This window comes from Pristiophorus japonicus, chromosome 9, assembly GCF_044704955.1.
Source record: "Pristiophorus japonicus isolate sPriJap1 chromosome 9, sPriJap1.hap1, whole genome shotgun sequence".
Taxonomy (NCBI): Eukaryota; Metazoa; Chordata; class Chondrichthyes; family Pristiophoridae; genus Pristiophorus; species Pristiophorus japonicus.
Window position 1 is genome coordinate 89717116 of NC_091985.1, and position 19984 is coordinate 89737099.

The window sequence follows — 19984 nt, forward strand, 5'->3', positions numbered from 1 at the left end:
TATCTATATGTATGTAAACATGACTTAGTACCACACCTCTCTATTCTGAAAATAAGAACATAAGAAATAGGAGCAGGAGAAAGCTATTTGGCCCCTCGAGCCTGCTCCGCCTTTCAATAAGATCATGGCTGAACTGATCCTGGCCTCCACTCCACTTCTCTGCCTGCTCCCCATAACCCTTGACTCCCTTATCATTCAAAAATCTGTCTATCTCCACCTTAAATATATTCAAAGACCCAGCCTCCACAGCTCCCTGGGGTCGAGAATTCCAAAGATTCACGACCCTCAGAAAAAATTCCTCCTCATTTTAATTTTAAATGGGCGACCCCTTATTCTGAAACTATGCCCCCGAGTTCTACATTCCCCCACGAGGGGAAACATCCTCTCTGCATCTACCCTGTCAAGCCCCCTCAGAATCTTATGTTTCAATACGATCACCTCTCATTCTTCTAAACTCCAGTGAGTATAGGCTCAACCTGCGCAACCTTTCTTCATACGAGAACCCCTTCATCTCAGGAATCAAACTAGTGAACCTTGTCTAAACTGCCTCCAATGCAAGTATATCCTTCCTTAAATAAAGAGACCAAAACTGTACACAGTACTATGCCCTGTATAGTTGGAGCAGGACTGCCCTACTTTTATTCTCCATCCCCCTTGCAATGAAGACCAATATTCCATTTGCCTTGATAATTACTTGTTGTACCTGCATGCTAACTTTTTGCGTTTCATGTACAAGAACCCCCAGATTCCTCTGTACTACAGCATTTTGTAATCGCTCCCCATTTCAATAATAATTTGCTTTTTTATTTTTCCTACCAAAGTTATTAACCTCACATTTTACCACATTATAGTCCATCTGCCAAATTTTTGCCCACTCATTGAGCCTGTCCATATCCCTTTGTAGATTATTTACGTCCTCCTCACACTTGCTTTCTCACCTATCTTTGTATCATCAGCAAATTTGGCTATGCGGCACTCAGTCCATTCATCCAAGTCATTAATATAAATTGTAAATAGCTGCCGCCCCAGCACGGATCCCTGCGGCACCGCATTAGTTATAGTTTGCCAACCTGAAAATGACCCATTTATCCCGACTCTGTTTTCTGTTCTTTAGCCAATCCTCTATCCACGCTAATATATTATCCCCAACCCCGTGAGCTCTTATCTTGTGCAGTAACCTTTTGTGTGGCACCTTATCGAATGCTTTCTGGAAATCCAAATACACCACATCCACTGCTTCCCCCTTATCCACTCTGCTCGTTACATCCTCATTGAACTCCTGCAAATTTGTCAAACATGATTTCCCTTTCATAAAACCATGCTGACTCTGCTTGGCTGCATTATGATTTTCATAAATGTCCTGCTACTACTTCCTTAATGATGGACTCCAGCATTTTCCCAATGACAGATGTTTGGCTAATTGGTCTATAGTTTCATGCTTTCTGTCTCCCTCTTTTTATTTGCAGTTTTCCAGTCCGCTGGGACCTCTCCAGAATTCAGGGAATTCTTACAAAGTCTGTCCCTTACAAACTGTAGTCCCTTACAGAAGGTCCCTATCTCTGCAGCCGCTTCTTTTAAGGCCATCAGGTCCAGGGTACTTGTCCACCTTTAGTCCCATTAGTTTGCCTTGTACTTTATCTCTAGTGATAGTGATTGTTTTAAGATTCCCCTCCCCCCCCCCCCCCCGCAAAAGAGTTCCTTGATTATTAACTATTGGAATGTTTTTCGTGTCCTCTACCATGAAGACCGATACAAAATATTAGTTCAAAGTCTCTGCCATTTCCCGGTTTCCCATTATTAATTCTCCAGTCTCCTCGAAGGAACCAACATTTACTTTAGCTAGTCGCTTCCTTTTTATATTCAGTTGGAGCGTCCAAATCTGGAAACGCCCGGGCCGAGGTTCTTAAGAGGGGTGGGGGCAGCGGCCCACGGTGAGGTGAGGTGCACTGTGACCTGAGGCAGGGTGAGGTTGGCGGCGGAGTTTGGCGGCAGCCCGGGGTGCTGGGGGAAGAGAGGTCGGTGGCAGTCCAAAGCGGAGGGGGGGCATCGGTAGCCCATGGCTGGGGGGGTGCCGGCGAGGTCGATGGCGGCCAGAGATGGGGAGGTCAGTGGCGGGACGAGGTCGGCGACAGCCGAGGAGTCCAGTGGCGGAGCGAAGGTGGTGGCGACGGCGGGTCCAGATTTCGGACCATTTTCCGGATTATGGACGACCCCGCAAAGGATCGTCCCGGTGTCCGGATTCTGGAACATTCTGAATTTCGGAACTCCGGATTTCGGACGCTCGACCTGTACCTGTAAAAACTCTTACGGTCTGTTTTTATATTTCTTGCTAGTTTACTGTCATATGCTATCTTCTCTGTCTTTATCATTTTTTTTTAAGTCGTCCTTGGCTGGTTTCTAAAAATGTCTCAATCCTCTGGCCTGCCACTGTCCTTCCCAACATTGTATGCCTTTGTTTTCAACCTGGTACTATAATACAGGTTCACCACTACAGCTTCTAATCTTGTGTTACTGCCCAGGTTACATGGGAACACAACTTCACAGATCAGGCGTTGAAGCAAACAACTTAATTGATGCACATTCGATGTTGCACGTGCCTAACATACATGTACACACTTTAAATTATTATATATATTTTTTTAAAACACAGCTGCTAGTTTATTCTGGTATCATCTTATTAGACTGCCAACAAAATACCTCATTGAATGCTCAAACACCCGATGTGCTCAATAAAATGCAAAAGATTGACCTGGTTGCTTAGGCAATGCAATGACCAGGTCAATCTTTATTGACCTCAAAAACTGGTCTTTCAAGAAAATTTTTAGTCAAGCAGCCTTCAGGTTTGAACAATGAAGGCCCATTCTCAGAATGGGCAAATTGGTGATGGAAATCCTAAAGTATGCACGAAATCAGGTTTTAGGTAGCCTGAAAGTTGGTTCAATTGGCTTGTTGTCCTTCCACTACAGAAGTTCATTCCAGTTGCAACATTCACCATTTTTCAGCACTCAACATTAAACCTAAATGAGTAGGTATGTATTTGTAGGGTTGAACATGCTAGTTTTTACCAATTTGAAAAACTGCAGTGGCACTGGAAAACATGCAAGTTTAAACATTTTTAAAAAATTAATAAAATACAAGAGAGAATGGGAAGTAAAAGAAAAGGCAACACAAGCACAAATCATTCTTAAATTTTAGGATAAGGTTTGCATTACAGAAATGACACAGCACCCTATATTTAAATACTCTAATACTGCAATTTAAGGATTTGTTCTGGCATCACAGTGCAAACTAAAATCTCAAGAAAATAGGCAGACCAGCAAGACTGAAATTCCCAGAATCAACCAGGGTTGTAACATTTAATATATTCACTTAATATTGGAATAATGATGGTGAATGGAATGCAACTGAGGTCATGAATTACCAGAGATAGTGGCAGATACGTACACACATCCAAATTGGCCCCAACCCTTAGGGAACTTGGAGCATGAATAGAACTGAACACAAGCTGAATATTGGGCCAGGTTGAACCATAATTTGCACTGTAAACTTGTATGGCAATCTTTATCAGGCTCCGTTCTTCTTCATACAAATTTGTTATGACTAACTTTTGAACACTCTAAATTAAATGTTCAAATTCACCATTACCACATGATTAGTATAATCAACTTATATTAAAACTACAATGCTTACTGATGGTTAGTTGAGCTATTACATTGCAGCAGTGTGGCACAAATCGTTTCAGAGCGGTTGCTGGACGACACTAGAAACAAAACAAGGAAACAAATAGTAAATTCAAAGACCATCAACATATAGGTGTTTTTACTTTACAAAAGTGCAGCTGATGACAAATATGCAGTACTTCTCCAAGCAGCTGCACTTGTAAATATAAAGGATTCAACCTTATTCCAAGAGTGGCAGGCCATTTTGGAAACTGCCATAATTCCTTCAAAAATAAAAGCTCATGGACTGAATGCCTCGCTTCTAGCAACTGGAATAACAGAAGTCCAACTTTCAGCAAGTGTTTGAGATAATTAGAGCTTTTCAAAAAAAATCTGTTTGGGCATTCAACCAATTATCAAAAATCGTGGCGTTATTTAAGAAATAGACAGCAGCTGCAATGATATACAATTTGTCTGGATGGAGTAAATTAGAATGGGCCAAAATGGTCTTCCAGATCTCCCACAGCATCACCCACAGTAAGGGTGCAAAATTTAGTCGTACCTGGTTTGGGGCAGTAATTTTTTTACTTTTAGAAAATTTAGCGCCCGGCGAAATGCCTTGCCAAATTGTGTGAAATTGGGCATTTTCACCCCAGGAGTGAAGGGGGTAAATGAGGCGCTAATGGCCTCAGCTGGGCACTGCAAGGGTGCTATACACAGCCATTTCCATAATTTCAGCTGAATTTCAGCCTTCAATCAGCCTTCAATTCTTGACTCCAGCTCCACCTGGCTCTTGAAAAGGAGGTCATTTGAACCTGCTGCGGCTCATTTTCAGCATTGCTGAACTTCTGTCACCACTCTCTGGAGCTGAGGAAGCTTGTGAAATGGCTGCTGGTGATTCCCCTTCAAGGGAGAGGGCTACAAGATTCAACGATGTGGCTCTGGAGGCATTGATGGGGGCACTCGAGACCAGGAGGGAGTCCCTGTTCCCTGCATCAGGAAGGAGGCCATCACCGCAGGTTTTCCATGCCATGTGGCGAGAAGTGGCCCGGGAGGGGTCATCCAGTGCCGCAAAAAATTCAACAACCCATGTCGGGTGGTGAAGGGGAGTATAAGCTTCCACACCTTCTCCATACCAGCCTCTCAACCTCTACCTCTGTCTGCGCACATTGTACAAACCATCCCTGCCCACCATTCAACCAGCAAGTATCTGCAGATACTCACACACACATCCTCATCTCACGCCTTGCCTACATTCACAGCTATTCAACCACAGCAGGCTCATCTTCCATATACAGAGCTGGACTCTTACGAGTTCCTTACTTTTGATGGCGCATAACAGAAGGGAGCAGCAGAGGACTAGAGGAGGGGAACCTGACCCACAGCCCCTCTCTGACCTTGAGGAACAAGTACTGGGGCTCATTGGCCCGCAGGTGGTTGGCGCTATGGCTGGCGGAGACGTCGACCCCGCTGGGGCCAACAATGCAACAATGGTATCTTTATCTCCTCTCCTTTTCTCATACCACTTGCCCCTCCACCTCCACCGCCCCCTCCACCACCCCCACCCACCAGAAGGCTTTATCACTTTTCAGCTCTTGATACCATCTTCATTCCTTGCTCCATTCCTGCCCCACTGCCCTCACCTTAATGAGAGTCTTGTGCCATTTATGCTTTCAGATATCCAGGCAGAAGCTGTCCATCCTGCACCTGAGCCTCCCCCACCCCCCGATCCAAGACATTTTGGAAGGAGACGGAGTGGGAAAACCAGGAGGAGGAGCCGAACACTGTGTCATTGCTTCTCTCACCCACAGGCACCACGCGTTCCTTAGAGGTTAGACTAGTAGAGGGGTCTGCACTGGGTGATGGACCAGGCTGCCTCAAGGCCAAGGGAACCTCGGGATCCATCTTCCCAGAAGGCGAGTTTGCACGTGAGTTCTGCTCCACAAGACTCAGATGAGGACCTCAATGGGGAGGCATTCACACAAAGGGTGATGGCCATGCATAGGTGCAATGGTAAGGGTACTCAAGAGCCTGTCGGCAGTGGTACGGAGCATGGAGGAGTCCGCCTCCAGTGAGCTCTGCACACACCATGGAGCTCATCATTGTCTGTCTGCACTCCGAGAGACCGTGCAGATCCAGGCCTCATGACACGTGTCATGGGTGACGTGGCAGCTTCCATTGCAACACAGGGGGAAGTAACGCAACATCTTAGTGCTGTAATGCAGACAATGGTTGGTGGCATGGAAGCTCAAACTGCTCTCTTGCAGTCTCAGGTTGATGCCACACAACGTCTTGGTGCTGTCATGCAGTCAGCGAGTGCTGACATAGAGTCTCAGACAGCTATAATGCAATCTCAGCTGGAAGTCATGCGTGCTCTGACTGCTGCCATTGCCGCTGGATCCACCACAATCCACCGGGGATCTCAGTGCCGCAGCAGCCCACCAAACTGTGCTCCAGCAAATTGGAGGAGTGGCACTGGGTCAGTGGAGGAGGAACCTGCTGTCCTCTCTCAGGATGACAGTATTCCTGAGCCCATCAATGCAACGCTGCCATTGCACTTGTCGCCGGCCATCACCCAGCCAGCCCACACTGCCGCCGCCCAGCCGGAGGTGGTGCGGCCTGCAGCCGGGCCTAGAGCTGGTCAAGGGTGTCCTACATAGAAACATAGAAAATAGCAGTAGTAGGCCATTCAGCCCTTCGAGTCTGCACCGTCATTCAATATGATCATGGCTGATCCTCTATCTCAACACCATATTCCCACTTTTTCTCCATACCCCTTGATGTCTTCTTTGTCGAGAAATCTATCTCCCTCTTAAATATATTCAGTGACTTGGCCTCCACAGCCTTCTGTGGTAGAGAATTCCACAGGTTCACCAGTCGGTGAAAACATTTCTCTTCATCTCGGTCCTAAATTTCCTATCCCATATCCTGAGACTGACCCCTTGTTCTAGACTTCTCAGCCAGGAGAAACATCCACCCCGCATCCATTCTAACCAACCCCGTCAGAATTTTATACGTTTCAATGAGATCCCCTGTCATTCTTCCAAGCTCCAGTGAATACAAGCCGAGTCAACCCAATCTCTCCTCACACAATAGTCCTGCCATCCCAGGAATCAGTCTGATGAACGTTCACTGCACTCCCTCTATGGCAAGTATATCCTTTCTTAGGTAAGGAGATCAAAACTGCACACAATACTCCAAAGTGCGGTCTCACCAAGGCCCTGTATAACTGTAGTAAGGCATCCTTGCTCCTGTACTCAAATCCTCTTGCAATGAAGACCAACATACCATTTACCTTCCTAACTGTGTCCTGCAAGGTCATTTGTAGTCCCCGACACTGACACCCAGCAGCCTTCCACCAGTCGTGCTGCAGCCACAGGGGACACACTGTGGAGGGGCAGTAGATTAGTTAAAGCAAATAGGGGATATAAGGAAATGCAAATGGGTGATTGGTAAATACATTATGTAAGCGTTTGTTGGTGTGATATAAATTTAGATTGGAATGTTTATTGTTTGCTGTTGTCTCTCACTTTAGTTTTGGGGCTTTGAAATGCAAGGCATAATGGATGTGGTCATAGGGACAGCCAGAGGAACCGGGAAGTGGGATGAAATTCACTGGAACTGAACTCTGATGAGACGTTCGTAGAATCGCAATGGACTCGCTGCCTCCTCAGTCACTGTTGTTGCTGTTCGTGCTCTACTCCCTCCTCCCCTTGCCCCTCCTCCTGAGGTGGTGCGGCTATGCCTGGTGGCAATGACTGTGCCCTCATGGTGGCCAGGTTGTGTAGCATGCAGCAGACGACGACGAATAGGAACACCCGCTCAGGCGAATACTGGAGGACTCTTCCCAAGCGGCCAAGACAGCGAAACTGTTGCTTCAGCACTCCGATGGTCTGCTCAATGATATTCGTGGCATGGCTCTCATTGTATGAGTGCTGGGCAGGAGTGTTGGAGTTGGAGGTAGGGAGTCATGAGCCAGGTGGAGAGCAGATGGCCCTGGTCTCCAAGCAGCCAGCCGCCAGCTAGATGTGGTAACTGGAACAGAGCTGGCACACCAGTCTGGCGAAGGATGAAGGCATTGTGGCTGCTGCCAGGATAGTGGGCATTCACTGTGAGGATTCTACATGTGGTCGCACACCAGCTGCACAATGGGTGGAAGCCTTTGCGGTTACGGAAGACCTCAGGATTGTGATACGGTGCCCGCAAAGCGACGTGGTGCAGCCAATGGCACCCTGCACCATGGGGAAGCCTGCCATCCTGCCGAAACCACATGTACACTTGTGCTGCTTCTCTCTGGTCATGGGGAAGGAGATGCAGTCCCTCCTTCTTCTGTACTTAGCATCTGTGACGTCGCGGATGGAGCAATGGATAGCAAATTGGGAGATGTTTGAGATGTCTCCTGTTGCTCCCTGGAAAGATCTATTGGCGTAGAAATTAAGCGCGATGGTGACCTTGACTGCCACAGAGAGCCGTCGTAACCCTGGTCTGAGGTTCGAGGTCTGGTTGCAGCAGATGGCAGAGATCTTTGACCACGTCCTTGCTGAAGCAAAGCCTTCGAACACACTGTTCCTCAGTGAATTTGATGTAGGAGAACTGCTGCCAGAATTGAAGTATATAAAATTTTGAGGGACTGGATATAGTGGATAGTAAGAGTCTATTTCCCTTGGTGGAGGGGTCAATTATGAGGGGGCATAGTTTTAAGGTGGTTGGTGGAAGGTTCAGAGGAGATTTGAGGGGAATCTTCATGCAGAGGGTTGTGGGGGTCTGGAACTCACTGCCTGGAAGAGTGGTGGACGCAGAAACCCTCGCCGCATTTAAAAAGTGCTTGGATGGGCACTTAAAGTGTCATAACCTGCAGGGTTACAGTCCTAGAGCAGTAAGTGCGATTAGACTGCGTAACCTCTTGTTGGCTGGCACAGAGAGTAAGTACTGCAGGGAATTGAATATGGCCAGGGTGATCTCCTGGACGGGTCGGAGAGGAATTTTCCCTGATTTTTTTTCCCCCAATTGGCCTGGGTTTTTAATCTGTTTTTTTGCCTCTCCCAGGAGATCGCATGGCCCCGGTTGGGGTGGAGTGTAGAATGTTGCAGTGCAAGGGGTGTCGCAGTTGTGTGGGGCGGACTGGTTGGGCCAGATGCTCTTTACCTTTCTGCCATTATTCATTGGTTGATATGTAACCTTCAGGGCTGCTGACCGAGGGCAGTGTGGTTCTTTGTCGGCCGGCGCGGACACGATGGGCTGAAATGGCCGCCTCCTGTGATGTAGATTTTTATGTTTCTATGTTTCTAATACCCTGGGAGGGAAAGGTCTCCTGTTGCCAGCCCAACTGACTTTCTGCCTCTGCATTTGTCTCCACAAAAATAGCCTCCTATGGTGACGTAGGAGCAGAAGGTCTCGTGCCAACACAGCCTTCATGAAATGAGAGAACTGTTGTGATTTGAAATTTGAATGATACAGGGGAATAGTTAGGAGGCAGAACAGGCCTTGAAGTCAAAATCCCGGCGATCTGTCCACCATCATAGCCACTCTGCCTATGTTAACAAGCTGTAAAGAGTAATGGCCGCTAATTTTTTTTCCAAGATGGCATCTTTAAATAGCGCTGTTCCAGCCAACTCCCAACTTCAACTCGACAGTTGAAGCTGTCGTTGTCACCACCAGACAGTAAGTGAGGGTACGCGGCTGAATTTCACTTCCGGGGCGGTATCGGGGCGATGTGCATGGTGACAACGTCATCACCGCACGCAGCTGAGCACTTCCGGTAGGAGCGAGGCACTAACTTCTAGCTCCCACACAAAATTTCCACTCAATTCTGAGGGGGCCGCTGTAATCAACACGCCTGGGCAAAAAACATTTTGTGCCCCGTTAGTGCCTAACGGCAGGCGCACAAGATGCCAATTTCGAACCCTAACTTTTCTTTTGTATATTCATTCATGGGATGTGGCAGTCACTGGCAAGGCTAACATTTATTGCCCATCCCTCATTGCCCTTGAGTAGGTGGTGGTGAGCTACGTTCTTGAACTGCTGCAGTCGTGCGGTGAAGGTACTCCCACAGTGCTGTTACGTAATTTGTTTCAGGAGTTTGAGTTAGCGACGATGAAGGAACAGCGATATATTTCCAAGTCAGGATGGTGTGTGACTTGGAGGGAAACTTGGGAGTTGGTGGTGTTCTCATGCACCTGCTGCCTTTGTCCTTCTAGGTGGTAGAGGTCGTGGGTATGGGAGGTGCTGCTGAAGATGCCTTGGTGGAATCCTGCAGTGCATCTTGCAAATGATGCACTGTGGCTGCAGAGTGCACCGGTGGTGGAGGTGGTAGATGGGGTGCCAATCTAGCGGGCTGTCTTGTCCTGGATGGTGTCGAGCCTCCAGTGTTGTTAGAGCTGCTCTCATCCAGCGAAGTGGAGAGCATTCCAGCACATTCCTGACTTGTGCCTTTTAGATTGTAGAAAGGCTTTGGGGAGTCAGGAGATCAGTCACCCGTCACAGAATACCCAGCCTCTGACCTGCTCGTGATATTTATATCGTGCTCCAGTGAAGTTTCTGGTCAATGGTGACCCCTAGTATGTTGATGGTGGGGGATTCGATGATGGTAAATATAACATTAGAAGTAGGAGCAGAAATAGGCCATATCGCCCTTCAAGTCTGCTCTGCCAATCAATAAGATCATAGCTGATCTTAGTCCTCAATGCCACTTTCCCACCCAATCCCCATATCCCTTGATTCCTAGAGTCCAAAAATCTATCTATCTCAGCTATGAATATACTCAGCGACTCAGCATCCACAGCTCTTTGGGGGCAGAGAATTCTGAAGATTCACAACCATCTGCGTAAAGAAATTCCTCCTCATCGCAGATTTAAATGGTCACCGCTTATTCTGAGACTGAGCACCCGAGTTCTAAACTCTCCAGCCAGGGGAAACAACCTCACATCTATCCTGTCAATCCCACTCAGAATCTTACATGTCGAAACTCCAGAGAGTATAAGCCCAATCTACTCAATCTCTCCTCATAGGACAACCTTCTCATCCCAGGGATCAATCAAGAGAACCTTCGTTGTCCCACCTTTAAGGCATGTCTGTCCTTTCTCAGATAAGGAGACCAAAACTGTGCACAGTACTCCAGGTGTGGTCTCAAACAAAGCCCTGTACAATTGCAGTAATACTACTTTACTCTTGTACTCCAACTCCCTTACATAAAGGCCAACATGCCATTTTCCTTCCTAACTGCTTGCTGTACACTGGACCAAGACTTAGCTCTGTCAAGCCCGTGTGGTGGCTGATGTGCAACAGCCACCACACGTTTAAAAAAAAATCCACACACAGGCATCTTCCATCCTTCAGGATGTAGTTCGGGACCTGGAATATTAGGTCCTTCATTGAAACACCTGTGAACTCATCCCTTTTTGGCGTGGAAGCAAGTCATCCTCAACACGAGGGACCGCCTACAATGATGATGTTGTACCTGTATGTTAACTTTGTGTTTCCTATACGAGGATACCTCAATCTTTCTGAACACCAACATTTAATAGTTTCTCGTCATTTAAAAAATCTTCTGCTTTCCTAGTCTTCCTACCAAAGTGAATAACCTCACATTTGCCTACATTATACTTTCTCACCTTATTGCCCACTCACTTAACCTGTCCATATCCCTTTGCAGGCTCTGCGTGTCCTCCTCACAGCTTATCTAGTTTGGTATCGTCAGCAAATTTGGATACACCACACTTGGTCCCTTCATTAATATTGATTATAAATAGCTGAGGCCCAAGCACTGAACCTTTTGGAACCCTAATAGGTACAGCCTGCCAACTGGAAAATGGCCCATTTATCCCTACTTTGTTTTCTGTATCCATGTACCAATCCTCTATCCAGGTTAATATATTACCCCTAACTCCATGAGCTCTTATCTTGCATAGCAACCTTTTATGTGGCATGTTATCGAATGTCTTTTGGAAATCCAAATATACCACATCCACTGGTTCCTCTTTATCTACCCCGCTACTTATATCTTCAAAAAACTTTAATAAATTTGTTAAACACAATTTCCCTTTCATAAAACCATGTTGACTCTGCCTGATCATGTGATTTTCTACGTCCCGTTACCACTTCCTTCATAATGGATTCCAGGATTTTCCTGACAACGAGCATCAGACTAACTGGCCTGCAGTTCCCAGATTTATCTCTCCCTCCTTTCTTGAATAGCGAGGTTACATTTGTTACCTTCCAATCGGTCTAGAATCTCGGGATTTTTGAAAGATCACAATCAATGCTTCTACTATCTCTGCAGCCACCTCGTAAAACCTCCCATTGAATGTCATGGGGAGATAGCTAGACTTTATCTTGTGGAGATGGTCATTGTTTGCCAATGGTCATTGCCCGCCACTTGTGTGGCACAAATGTTACTTTCCACTTACAGGTCAAGCCTGAATGTTGTCCAGGTCTTGCTGCATGTGAGCATGGACTGCTTAGTTATCTGAGGAGTTGCAAATGGAACAGAATACTGTGCAATCATCAGCAAACATCCCCACTTCTGACATTATGATGGAGGGAAGGTCATTGATGAAGCAGCTGAAGATGGTTGGGCCTAGGACACTGCCCTGAGGAATACCTGCAAGGATGCCCTGGGGCTGAGATGACTGATCTCCCACAACCATCTTCCTTTGTACTAGTATGACTCCAGCCAGTGCTTCAATTTCCATTCACTTCAATTTTACTAGGGCTCCTTGATGCCACACTCGGTTAAATTCTGCCTTGATGTCAAGGGCAGTCACTCGCACTTCACCTCTGGAAGTCAGCTCTTTTGTCTATGTTTGGACTAAGGCTGTAATGAAGTCTGGAGCCGAGAGGTCCTGGCCGAAACCGAACTGAGCATCCATGAACAGGTTATTGGTAATTAAGTGCCGCTTCATAGCACTTCCAGAGTAACCTTCCATTTCTTTGCTGATGATTGAGAGTAGACTGATGGGGTGGTAATTGGCCAGATTGGATTTGTCCTGCTTATTGTGGACAGGACATACCTGGGTATTTTTCCACTTTGTTGGGTAGATGCCAGTTTTGCAGCTGAACTCAAACAGCTTGGCTAGAAGCGTGGCTAGTTCTGGAGCACAAGTCTTCAGCAGTACTGCCGGGATGTTGTTGGGGCCCATAGTGTATCCAATGTGCTCAGCCGTTTCTTGATATCACACAGTGAATTGAGTTGGCTAAAGACTGGCTTCTACGATGGTCTCTGGATTACTAGTCCAGTAACATAACCACTATGCTACCGTATATGACAAGAAAGTGGATGTAGATCGGATGCAGCATTCCTTGCATAGCTGAAATCATGTGGCACATTTTCATAGAAGTGAGCCAGAAGCACTCTAATGAAGTGGGGCCAGGATTTAACAGCAGCCTTGAGCTGAGACAGGCGAAAAAGAAAAGCGGGGCTGGCTAGTGGCTGAGCTGGATAGCCGGAGGCTAATCCTAGACCTAGGTAACCAGACAGAGCTTGGGTTTTTTGAGGCGGGGGGGGGGGGGGGGGGTAGCGGGAAACAGGGAGGAGGAAGAAGGAAGAAAAATAAAGTCATTTTTTAAAAAGTTAACTTTGGAATAATCCAGGTAATGGATTTAAAACACAACAAACAAGGCAGGATGGTTCATTCATTAAAATTGCAGGTGCAGTAATAGATTTTGGATCCAATATTAGTTTACAGTAGAGAATACTAAAACATTTCCACGGCCGTATTTTTTTATGTTATCTCTTTGGGGCTTCTGACTTAAATAATGATTATTTGCTTTGAATAGATCCTTGTAGGATTGAAAAATTCACAACCCATCCCCCCTGGCAACAGATGCTTGGTCTTCAATCATGATGACAATTCAAAAATTGTTGCACAATGGTGAAATTTTTTTTAAAGCATGCTTCAATAAATAAACGCGACTACAATTTAAAACGGTTAAATTAGATTTGAAGCTGTGGATCTATTACAACAATTCTAGAAGTTTCAAACCTTAGAAGCTGCCCGGCACATGTCTGCCACCATCCTGCCAGCAACACGGGTTTCAAAAATATTTGTTGTAGCAAAGTTAAACACCTTATCCAAAGCAACCTAAAATTGAGAGAGATAAACAGATTATTACAACATATTACACAGCTATTTCATTTGCTAAAGCAAGTTCCCCTTTTTAATTGTTTGCTTTTTCCCTCTCTCCCCAGAAAATGCACCATAAAGTCTAGTATGGTTACATTTCAGTCATTTTTACTGAATGGCACACAAGATGCTCAGTCTAAGAGCATTGCACATTGGCGTATACAAACATTACATTTACAGTTAATCAAAGCTAATGGTCATAAATACTATAATTATTTTTATAGCAATCTGGACATTGAGAAAACCTCCAATTTAATGTCACCTGGGCCAACAAAGCAACAGATTTACATGAGACTAGGTACAAACACTCAAACCAGATCATCTGCGATTTTGCTAATTACAAAGCACATTTAGGTGGCAATTAAAATTTGCTGAATTAAAGCAGCCTCCATGTATAAACCAGTCGCAGAGCCATTTTATTCAGGCTGAGAGCACAATTTCCTTAAAATGTCTGCAGTGTTAGAAGTACATACGGAACTAACTTTTTACCTCAAGCTCTTTTTTGCCTGCTGACATAAAAGTGGGAAATTGTACCGGGAGCAATGACTAAATATCTAGTTAGAACGACATTGACTGCAAAAATTAACAGTTACAGTATAGATACCAGGTTTCTTGTAGAAATTCTAACTTTTCAAAAAAAAACTGTTTGGACATTCAACCAATTATCAAAAAACCTGGAGTTATTTAAGAAAATCCTGGCCTCACTTTGTTCGAGTGCTTCTGGCCTACTTCTCCGAAAATGTGCCACAATTTCAGCTGCGGCAGTGAATGCTGCATCCAATCTATGGCCCCAAGTTTCCACATGATTTACTCCTGATTTTTAGGAGCAACTGGTGGAGAACGGACTATCTTAGAAATCGCAATTCTCCACATTTTTTTTTCTGCAGTTCTAGTCAATTAGAACAGTTTCACTTTGGAACAGAATTTTTTCTTCAAAAGGGGGCGTGTTCGACCACTGACGCCTGATTTCAAAGTTTCCACAGTGAAAACGTACTCCAAACTAACTTAGAATGGAGCAAGTGAAGATTTTTGTAAAACTGAAAAAACCTTGTCTACACATTAAAAAAATCAGGCGCAGGTTACAAATTAGGCGTCCGGAACGAGGTGGGGGGGGGGGGGTGGTGAAGGGAAGTCATTAAATTCAACAATAAATCCTTATTTATATTTATACAAATATTATACAAATAAATCCAACCTGAATAAATATTTATAAGCAAAGAAAAGATTAAATAAACCATCTTTCTACCTATGTGAAAGTGTTTCAGGCAGGTTCAGTCAGCTCAGCGGTGTGGCGTCATTCCCGCGAACGGGAGGGAGGGAGGGGCAGGCAGGCAGTAAGCAGGCATTTGTGCAGCCTTCCACTTGACGTGGAAGCCTGAAAGTCAGCTCAGCGGTGTGGCGTCGTTCCCGCGAACGGGAGGGCCCAACCGACCGACCGCTGGGGGGGGGGGGGGGGGGGGGAAAGGCCGTCGGGAAACGCTGCCTCAACTTCTGAGGCTTCCTGCAGCCTTCTCACTGCTGCAAGAAGCCTCAGTGCTGATCATGGAAGGGCAATGTGCTTTCATTAAAAAATGTTCAAAAATTAAACAGCTACAAAGAACTACAAAAATGGCCGAGTGCCAATGTTTCCTTCACACTGCGCGTGCGCGAACGCTCCAACGCGCACGCGCAGCGTTGCCGGCACGAAAAAAATAATTTAAATGGTACCCGCCCCCTCCCACTTACAAAATCGGCGCGAGTGATAGGCTCCGCCCCCTGGGCGCCACGCCAAGCTGCCATGGAGCTGCAGGGCGCTCCAGAATCGCGCGGTTTTCGGCGCGAAAAACGGGCGCTGAGCTCGGAGGGGCGCCCGCTTTGTAGCGTGTGGAAACTTGGGGCCCATATCTATTTTCTTCTGAAAGACCATGTTATATCACTTACTGTGATGCCATGGAAGATCTGGAAGGCCATTTGGCCTATTCTAATTACTCCACCCAGACAAATTGTACATCATTGCAGAAGCTGCCCGTTTCTTGAATAACTCCAAGGTTTTTGATAAATGCGCAAACAGATTATTTTTGAAAGCTAGAGTTTTTTCAAGAAACCTTGAAACTATGCTGCAACTGTTAATTTTTGGCGTTAATGTCATTCCAACCAGATATTTAGTTATTGCTCCTGGTACAATCTCCCACCTTTACGTCAGCAAGAAAAACAGAGCTTCAGGTAAAAAGCACAAACATTTTAGAAACCATACTGCAATCTTCCCTTCTAGTAAATTTACAGATAACAATCCATATACCAGAAAAATGTCTTTGGAGCATTGTGTGAGAATGGTACTGAAAGTTGAAGAGAGTCCAAGTTCCACCAAGCTTTCCACATGAGTCATCTTCTCAGTTTCTGTCTCCTCTCTCGTTTGTTCCAACGTGCTAATTTCAATCAGAGCAAAACACCTAAACCCAAACAAACCGCAATGTAAACACACTCTACATTTAAGAACATGACTCTTTTCCTTAATCTCTCCAGCAGAAAAATAGTTAAACCAGAACTTAATTAAATAAGACTTTCATATAAGTGAGATGGAAGCTTTAGATATTCTATGAGCCAAGAAAAAATAAATTTCAAGAGATAGCAGGAAAGGGGTACTTCTATAGCAGGAAAGGGGTACTGAGGGAATGATCAGCCATGATCTTATTGAATGGTGGTGCAGGCTCGAAGGGCCTACTCCTGCACCTATTTTCTATGTTTCTATGTTATTTATCCTGAAGTGTTGAGAGATACGTGGAAGGTGATTTGTACAGCACTGATCATCATTATGAGGGAGTCACTGGATACTGGAGAGGTAAATTGAAAAGATGCTAAATGTAGTGCCCATATTTAAAAGGGACAAAACGAACGCAGGTAATTACATATCCATTAGTCTTATTTCCATTCCATGTAAAACAATGGAATAAAATAGGATGAACTTCATTATCTGTATCGTCAACAGTTTCAAAAGGGTGAAGATTCTGCCTAAGCAATCTCCTTGACATTTTTGAGAAAGTGACAATCCATTTGGATTGGGCTATGCCCTACAATGAGGTTGACCTATGCTTCCAAATGGCATTTGACAAAGTTGCACAAGAAAAGCTAAACCCAAAGTTGTAGGGATTCAAACGGATAAGAAATTGGGTGGAAAACAATGCGTACTCATTAGAAGAGCTATGTCAGTGTTGAGTTACTGAGTGGGTTACTCTGGGCTTAGTGTTGGGACCACTATTATTTCTAATTTATATAAATGATGAATTTAGAAACATAATGACTCAGTATTCACTGAAAAAGTAACAGTGTGTGTTGTTAATGTGCAAATCGGCCAGCAACTTGTGGCGACGAAGAAATAACGTGAATTGCAAATCGCCACAAGTTGCTGGCAAATTTGTGCCCCTCTGCTTTTAGCTTCGCAAAAATAGCATCTTGCCCTGAACTTCCCCATGATTTTCATGAATCAGAATCATAGAAATTTACAGCACGGAAGGAGGGCATTTTGGCACATTGTGTTCCCACCGGCCGACAAAGAGCTATCCAGCCTAATCCCACTTTCCAGCTCTTGGTCCATTGCCTTGTAGGTTACGGCACTTCTAGTACATATTTAAGTACTTTTTGAATATGGTGAGGGTTTCTGCCTCTACCACCCTTTCAGGCAGTGAGTTCCAGACCCTCTCCACCCTCTGGGTGAAAAAGTTTCCCCTCAAATCATCTCTGAACCTCCTACCAATTACTTTAAATCTATGCCCCCTGGTTGTTGACCCCTCAACTATCCACTCTATCTCGGCCCCTCATAATTTTACACACCTCAATAAGGTCTCCCCTCAGCCTCCTCTGTTCCAAAGAAAACAAACCCAGCCTATCCAATCTTTCCTAATAGCTAAAATTCTCTAGTCCAGGCAACATCCTCGTAAATCTCCTCTGTACCCTCTCTAGTGCAATCACATCTTTCCTGTAATATTGTGACCAGAACTGCACAAAGTATTCTAGCTGTGGCCTAACTACAGTTCAAGCATAACCTCCCTATTCTTGTATTCTATTGAACCTTCTCTGAACTGCCTCCAAAGCAAGTATATCCTTTCGTAAATATGGAAACCAAAACTGCACACAGTATTCCAGGTGTGGCCTCACTAATACCCTGTACAACTGTAGTAAGACTTCCCTGCTTTTATACTCCATCCCCTTTGTAATAAAGGCCAAGGTTCCATTGGCCTTCCTGATCACTTGCTGTACCTGCATACTAACCTTTTGTGTTTCATGCACAAGTACCCCCAGGTCCCGGTGTACTGCGGCACTTTGCAATCTTTCTCCATTTAAATAATAACTTGCTTTTCGATTTTTCCTGCCAAAGTGCATGACCTCACACTTTCCAACATTATACTCCATCTGCCAAATTTTTGCCCACTCACTTAGCCTATCTATGTCCTTTTGCAGATTTTTTCTGTTCTCCTCACACATTGCTTTTCCTCCCATCTTTGTATCGTCAGCAAACGTGGCTACATTACACTCGGTCCCTTCCTCCAAGTCGTTATAGATTGTAAATAGTTGGGGTCCCAGCACTGATCCCTGCGGCACCCCACTGGTTACTGATTGCCAACCCGAGAATGAATCATTTATCCCTACTCTCTGTTTTCTGTTCGTTAGCCAATCCTCTATCCATACTAATATATTTCCCCCAACCCCGTGAACTTTTATCTTGTGCAGTAACCTTTTATGTGGCACCTTGTCAAATGCCTTCTGGAAGTCCAAATACACCACATCCACTGGTTTCCCTTTAGCCATCCTGTTCGTTACATCTTCAAAGAATTCTAGCAAATTTGTCAAACATGACTTCCGCTTCATAAATCCATGCTGACTCTGCCTGACTGAATTTTGCTTATCCAAATATCCTACTACTGCTTCTTTAATAATGGACTCCAACATCTTCTTAACCACAGATGTTAGGCTAACTGGTCTATAGTTTCCTGCTTTTTGTCTTCCTACTTTTTTTAAAATAGGGGTGTTACATTTGCAGTTTTCCAATCTGCTGGGACCACCCCAGAATCCAGGGAATTTTGATAAATTACAACCAATACATCCACTATCCCTGCCGCTACTTCTCTTAAGACCCTAGGATGAAAGCCATCAGGTCCAGGGGCTTTATCCGCCTTTAGTCCCATTATGTTACTGAGTACCACCTCCATAGTGATTGGGATAAGTTCCTCCCCCCCATAGCCCCTTGACTATCCACTGTTGGAATATTATCAATGTCCTCTACTGTAAAGACTGATACAAAATATCAACCGCTCTTGCCCTGAAAGTGAACAATAGTGTGGAGTCTCATTTCTACAGGTTATGAATTGTTGTTGGAGATCTTAAAAAGTCAAATATTTAATTTTATATTCTTTTTCTTACTTTTCCTCTCTTTTTGCGCTCTCTCTCTCTCTAAATCCAATATTTCTTTCCCTCTCTATTTCTCTTTCTATACCTGATTAGACATTGAATTCATCCACCTTCTCAGTCCTCCCTCTGTTTATTTCTCAATCCTTTAATCTAATTGGTTAAGGAGATACACTGTCCCGTTATACACGAAGGAGGATGTTAAGAGGCTGCAGGGTGACTTGGACAGGTTAGGTGAGTGGGCAAATGCATGGCAGTATAATGTGAGGTTATCCACTTTGGTGGCAAAAATAGGAAGACAGATTATTATCTGAATGGTGACAGATTAGGAAAAGGGGAGGTGCAACGAGACCTGGGTGTCATGGTACATCAGTCATTGAAGTTTGGCATGCAGGTACTGCAGACGGTGAAGGCTGCAAATGGCTTGTTGGCCTTCATAGCTAGAGGGTTTGAGTATAGGAGTAGGGGGGTCTTACTGCAGTTGTACAGGGCCTTGGTGAGGCCACACTTGGAATATTGTGTTCAGTTTTGGTCTCCTAATCGGAGGACGGACGTTCTTGCTTTTGAGGGAGTACAACGAAGTTTCACCAAATTGATTCCTGGGACTGACATATGAGGAGAGACTGGATCAACTGGGTTTGTATCTACTGGAGTTTAGAAGAATGAGAGGGGATCTCATAGAAACATAAAATTCTGACGGAGTTTAGAAGAATGAGAGGGGATCTCATAGAAACATAAAAAATTCTGACGGGATTGGACAGGTTAGAGGCAGGAAGAATGTTCCCGTTGCTGGGGAGTTCCAGAACCAGGGGTCACAGTCTAAGA

The 19984-nt window shown here is 45.0% G+C and overlaps 1 protein-coding gene across 3 annotated transcripts in view; it reads right to left on the reverse strand.

Moving 5' to 3' along the window:
• Positions 1–19984, reverse strand: part of psme4b (proteasome activator subunit 4b) — a 229381-nt gene that overhangs the window by 100142 nt on the left and 109255 nt on the right. For all 3 annotated transcript variants that reach the window (XM_070889545.1, XM_070889544.1, XM_070889547.1), the window contains 3 exons: positions 16059–16209; positions 13640–13738; positions 3691–3760 (listed from right to left, as the gene is read on the reverse strand). In XM_070889545.1, the coding sequence (XP_070745646.1) occupies positions 3691–3760; positions 13640–13738; positions 16059–16209 (320 nt within the window). The remainder of the gene's footprint in view (positions 1–3690; positions 3761–13639; positions 13739–16058; positions 16210–19984) is intronic.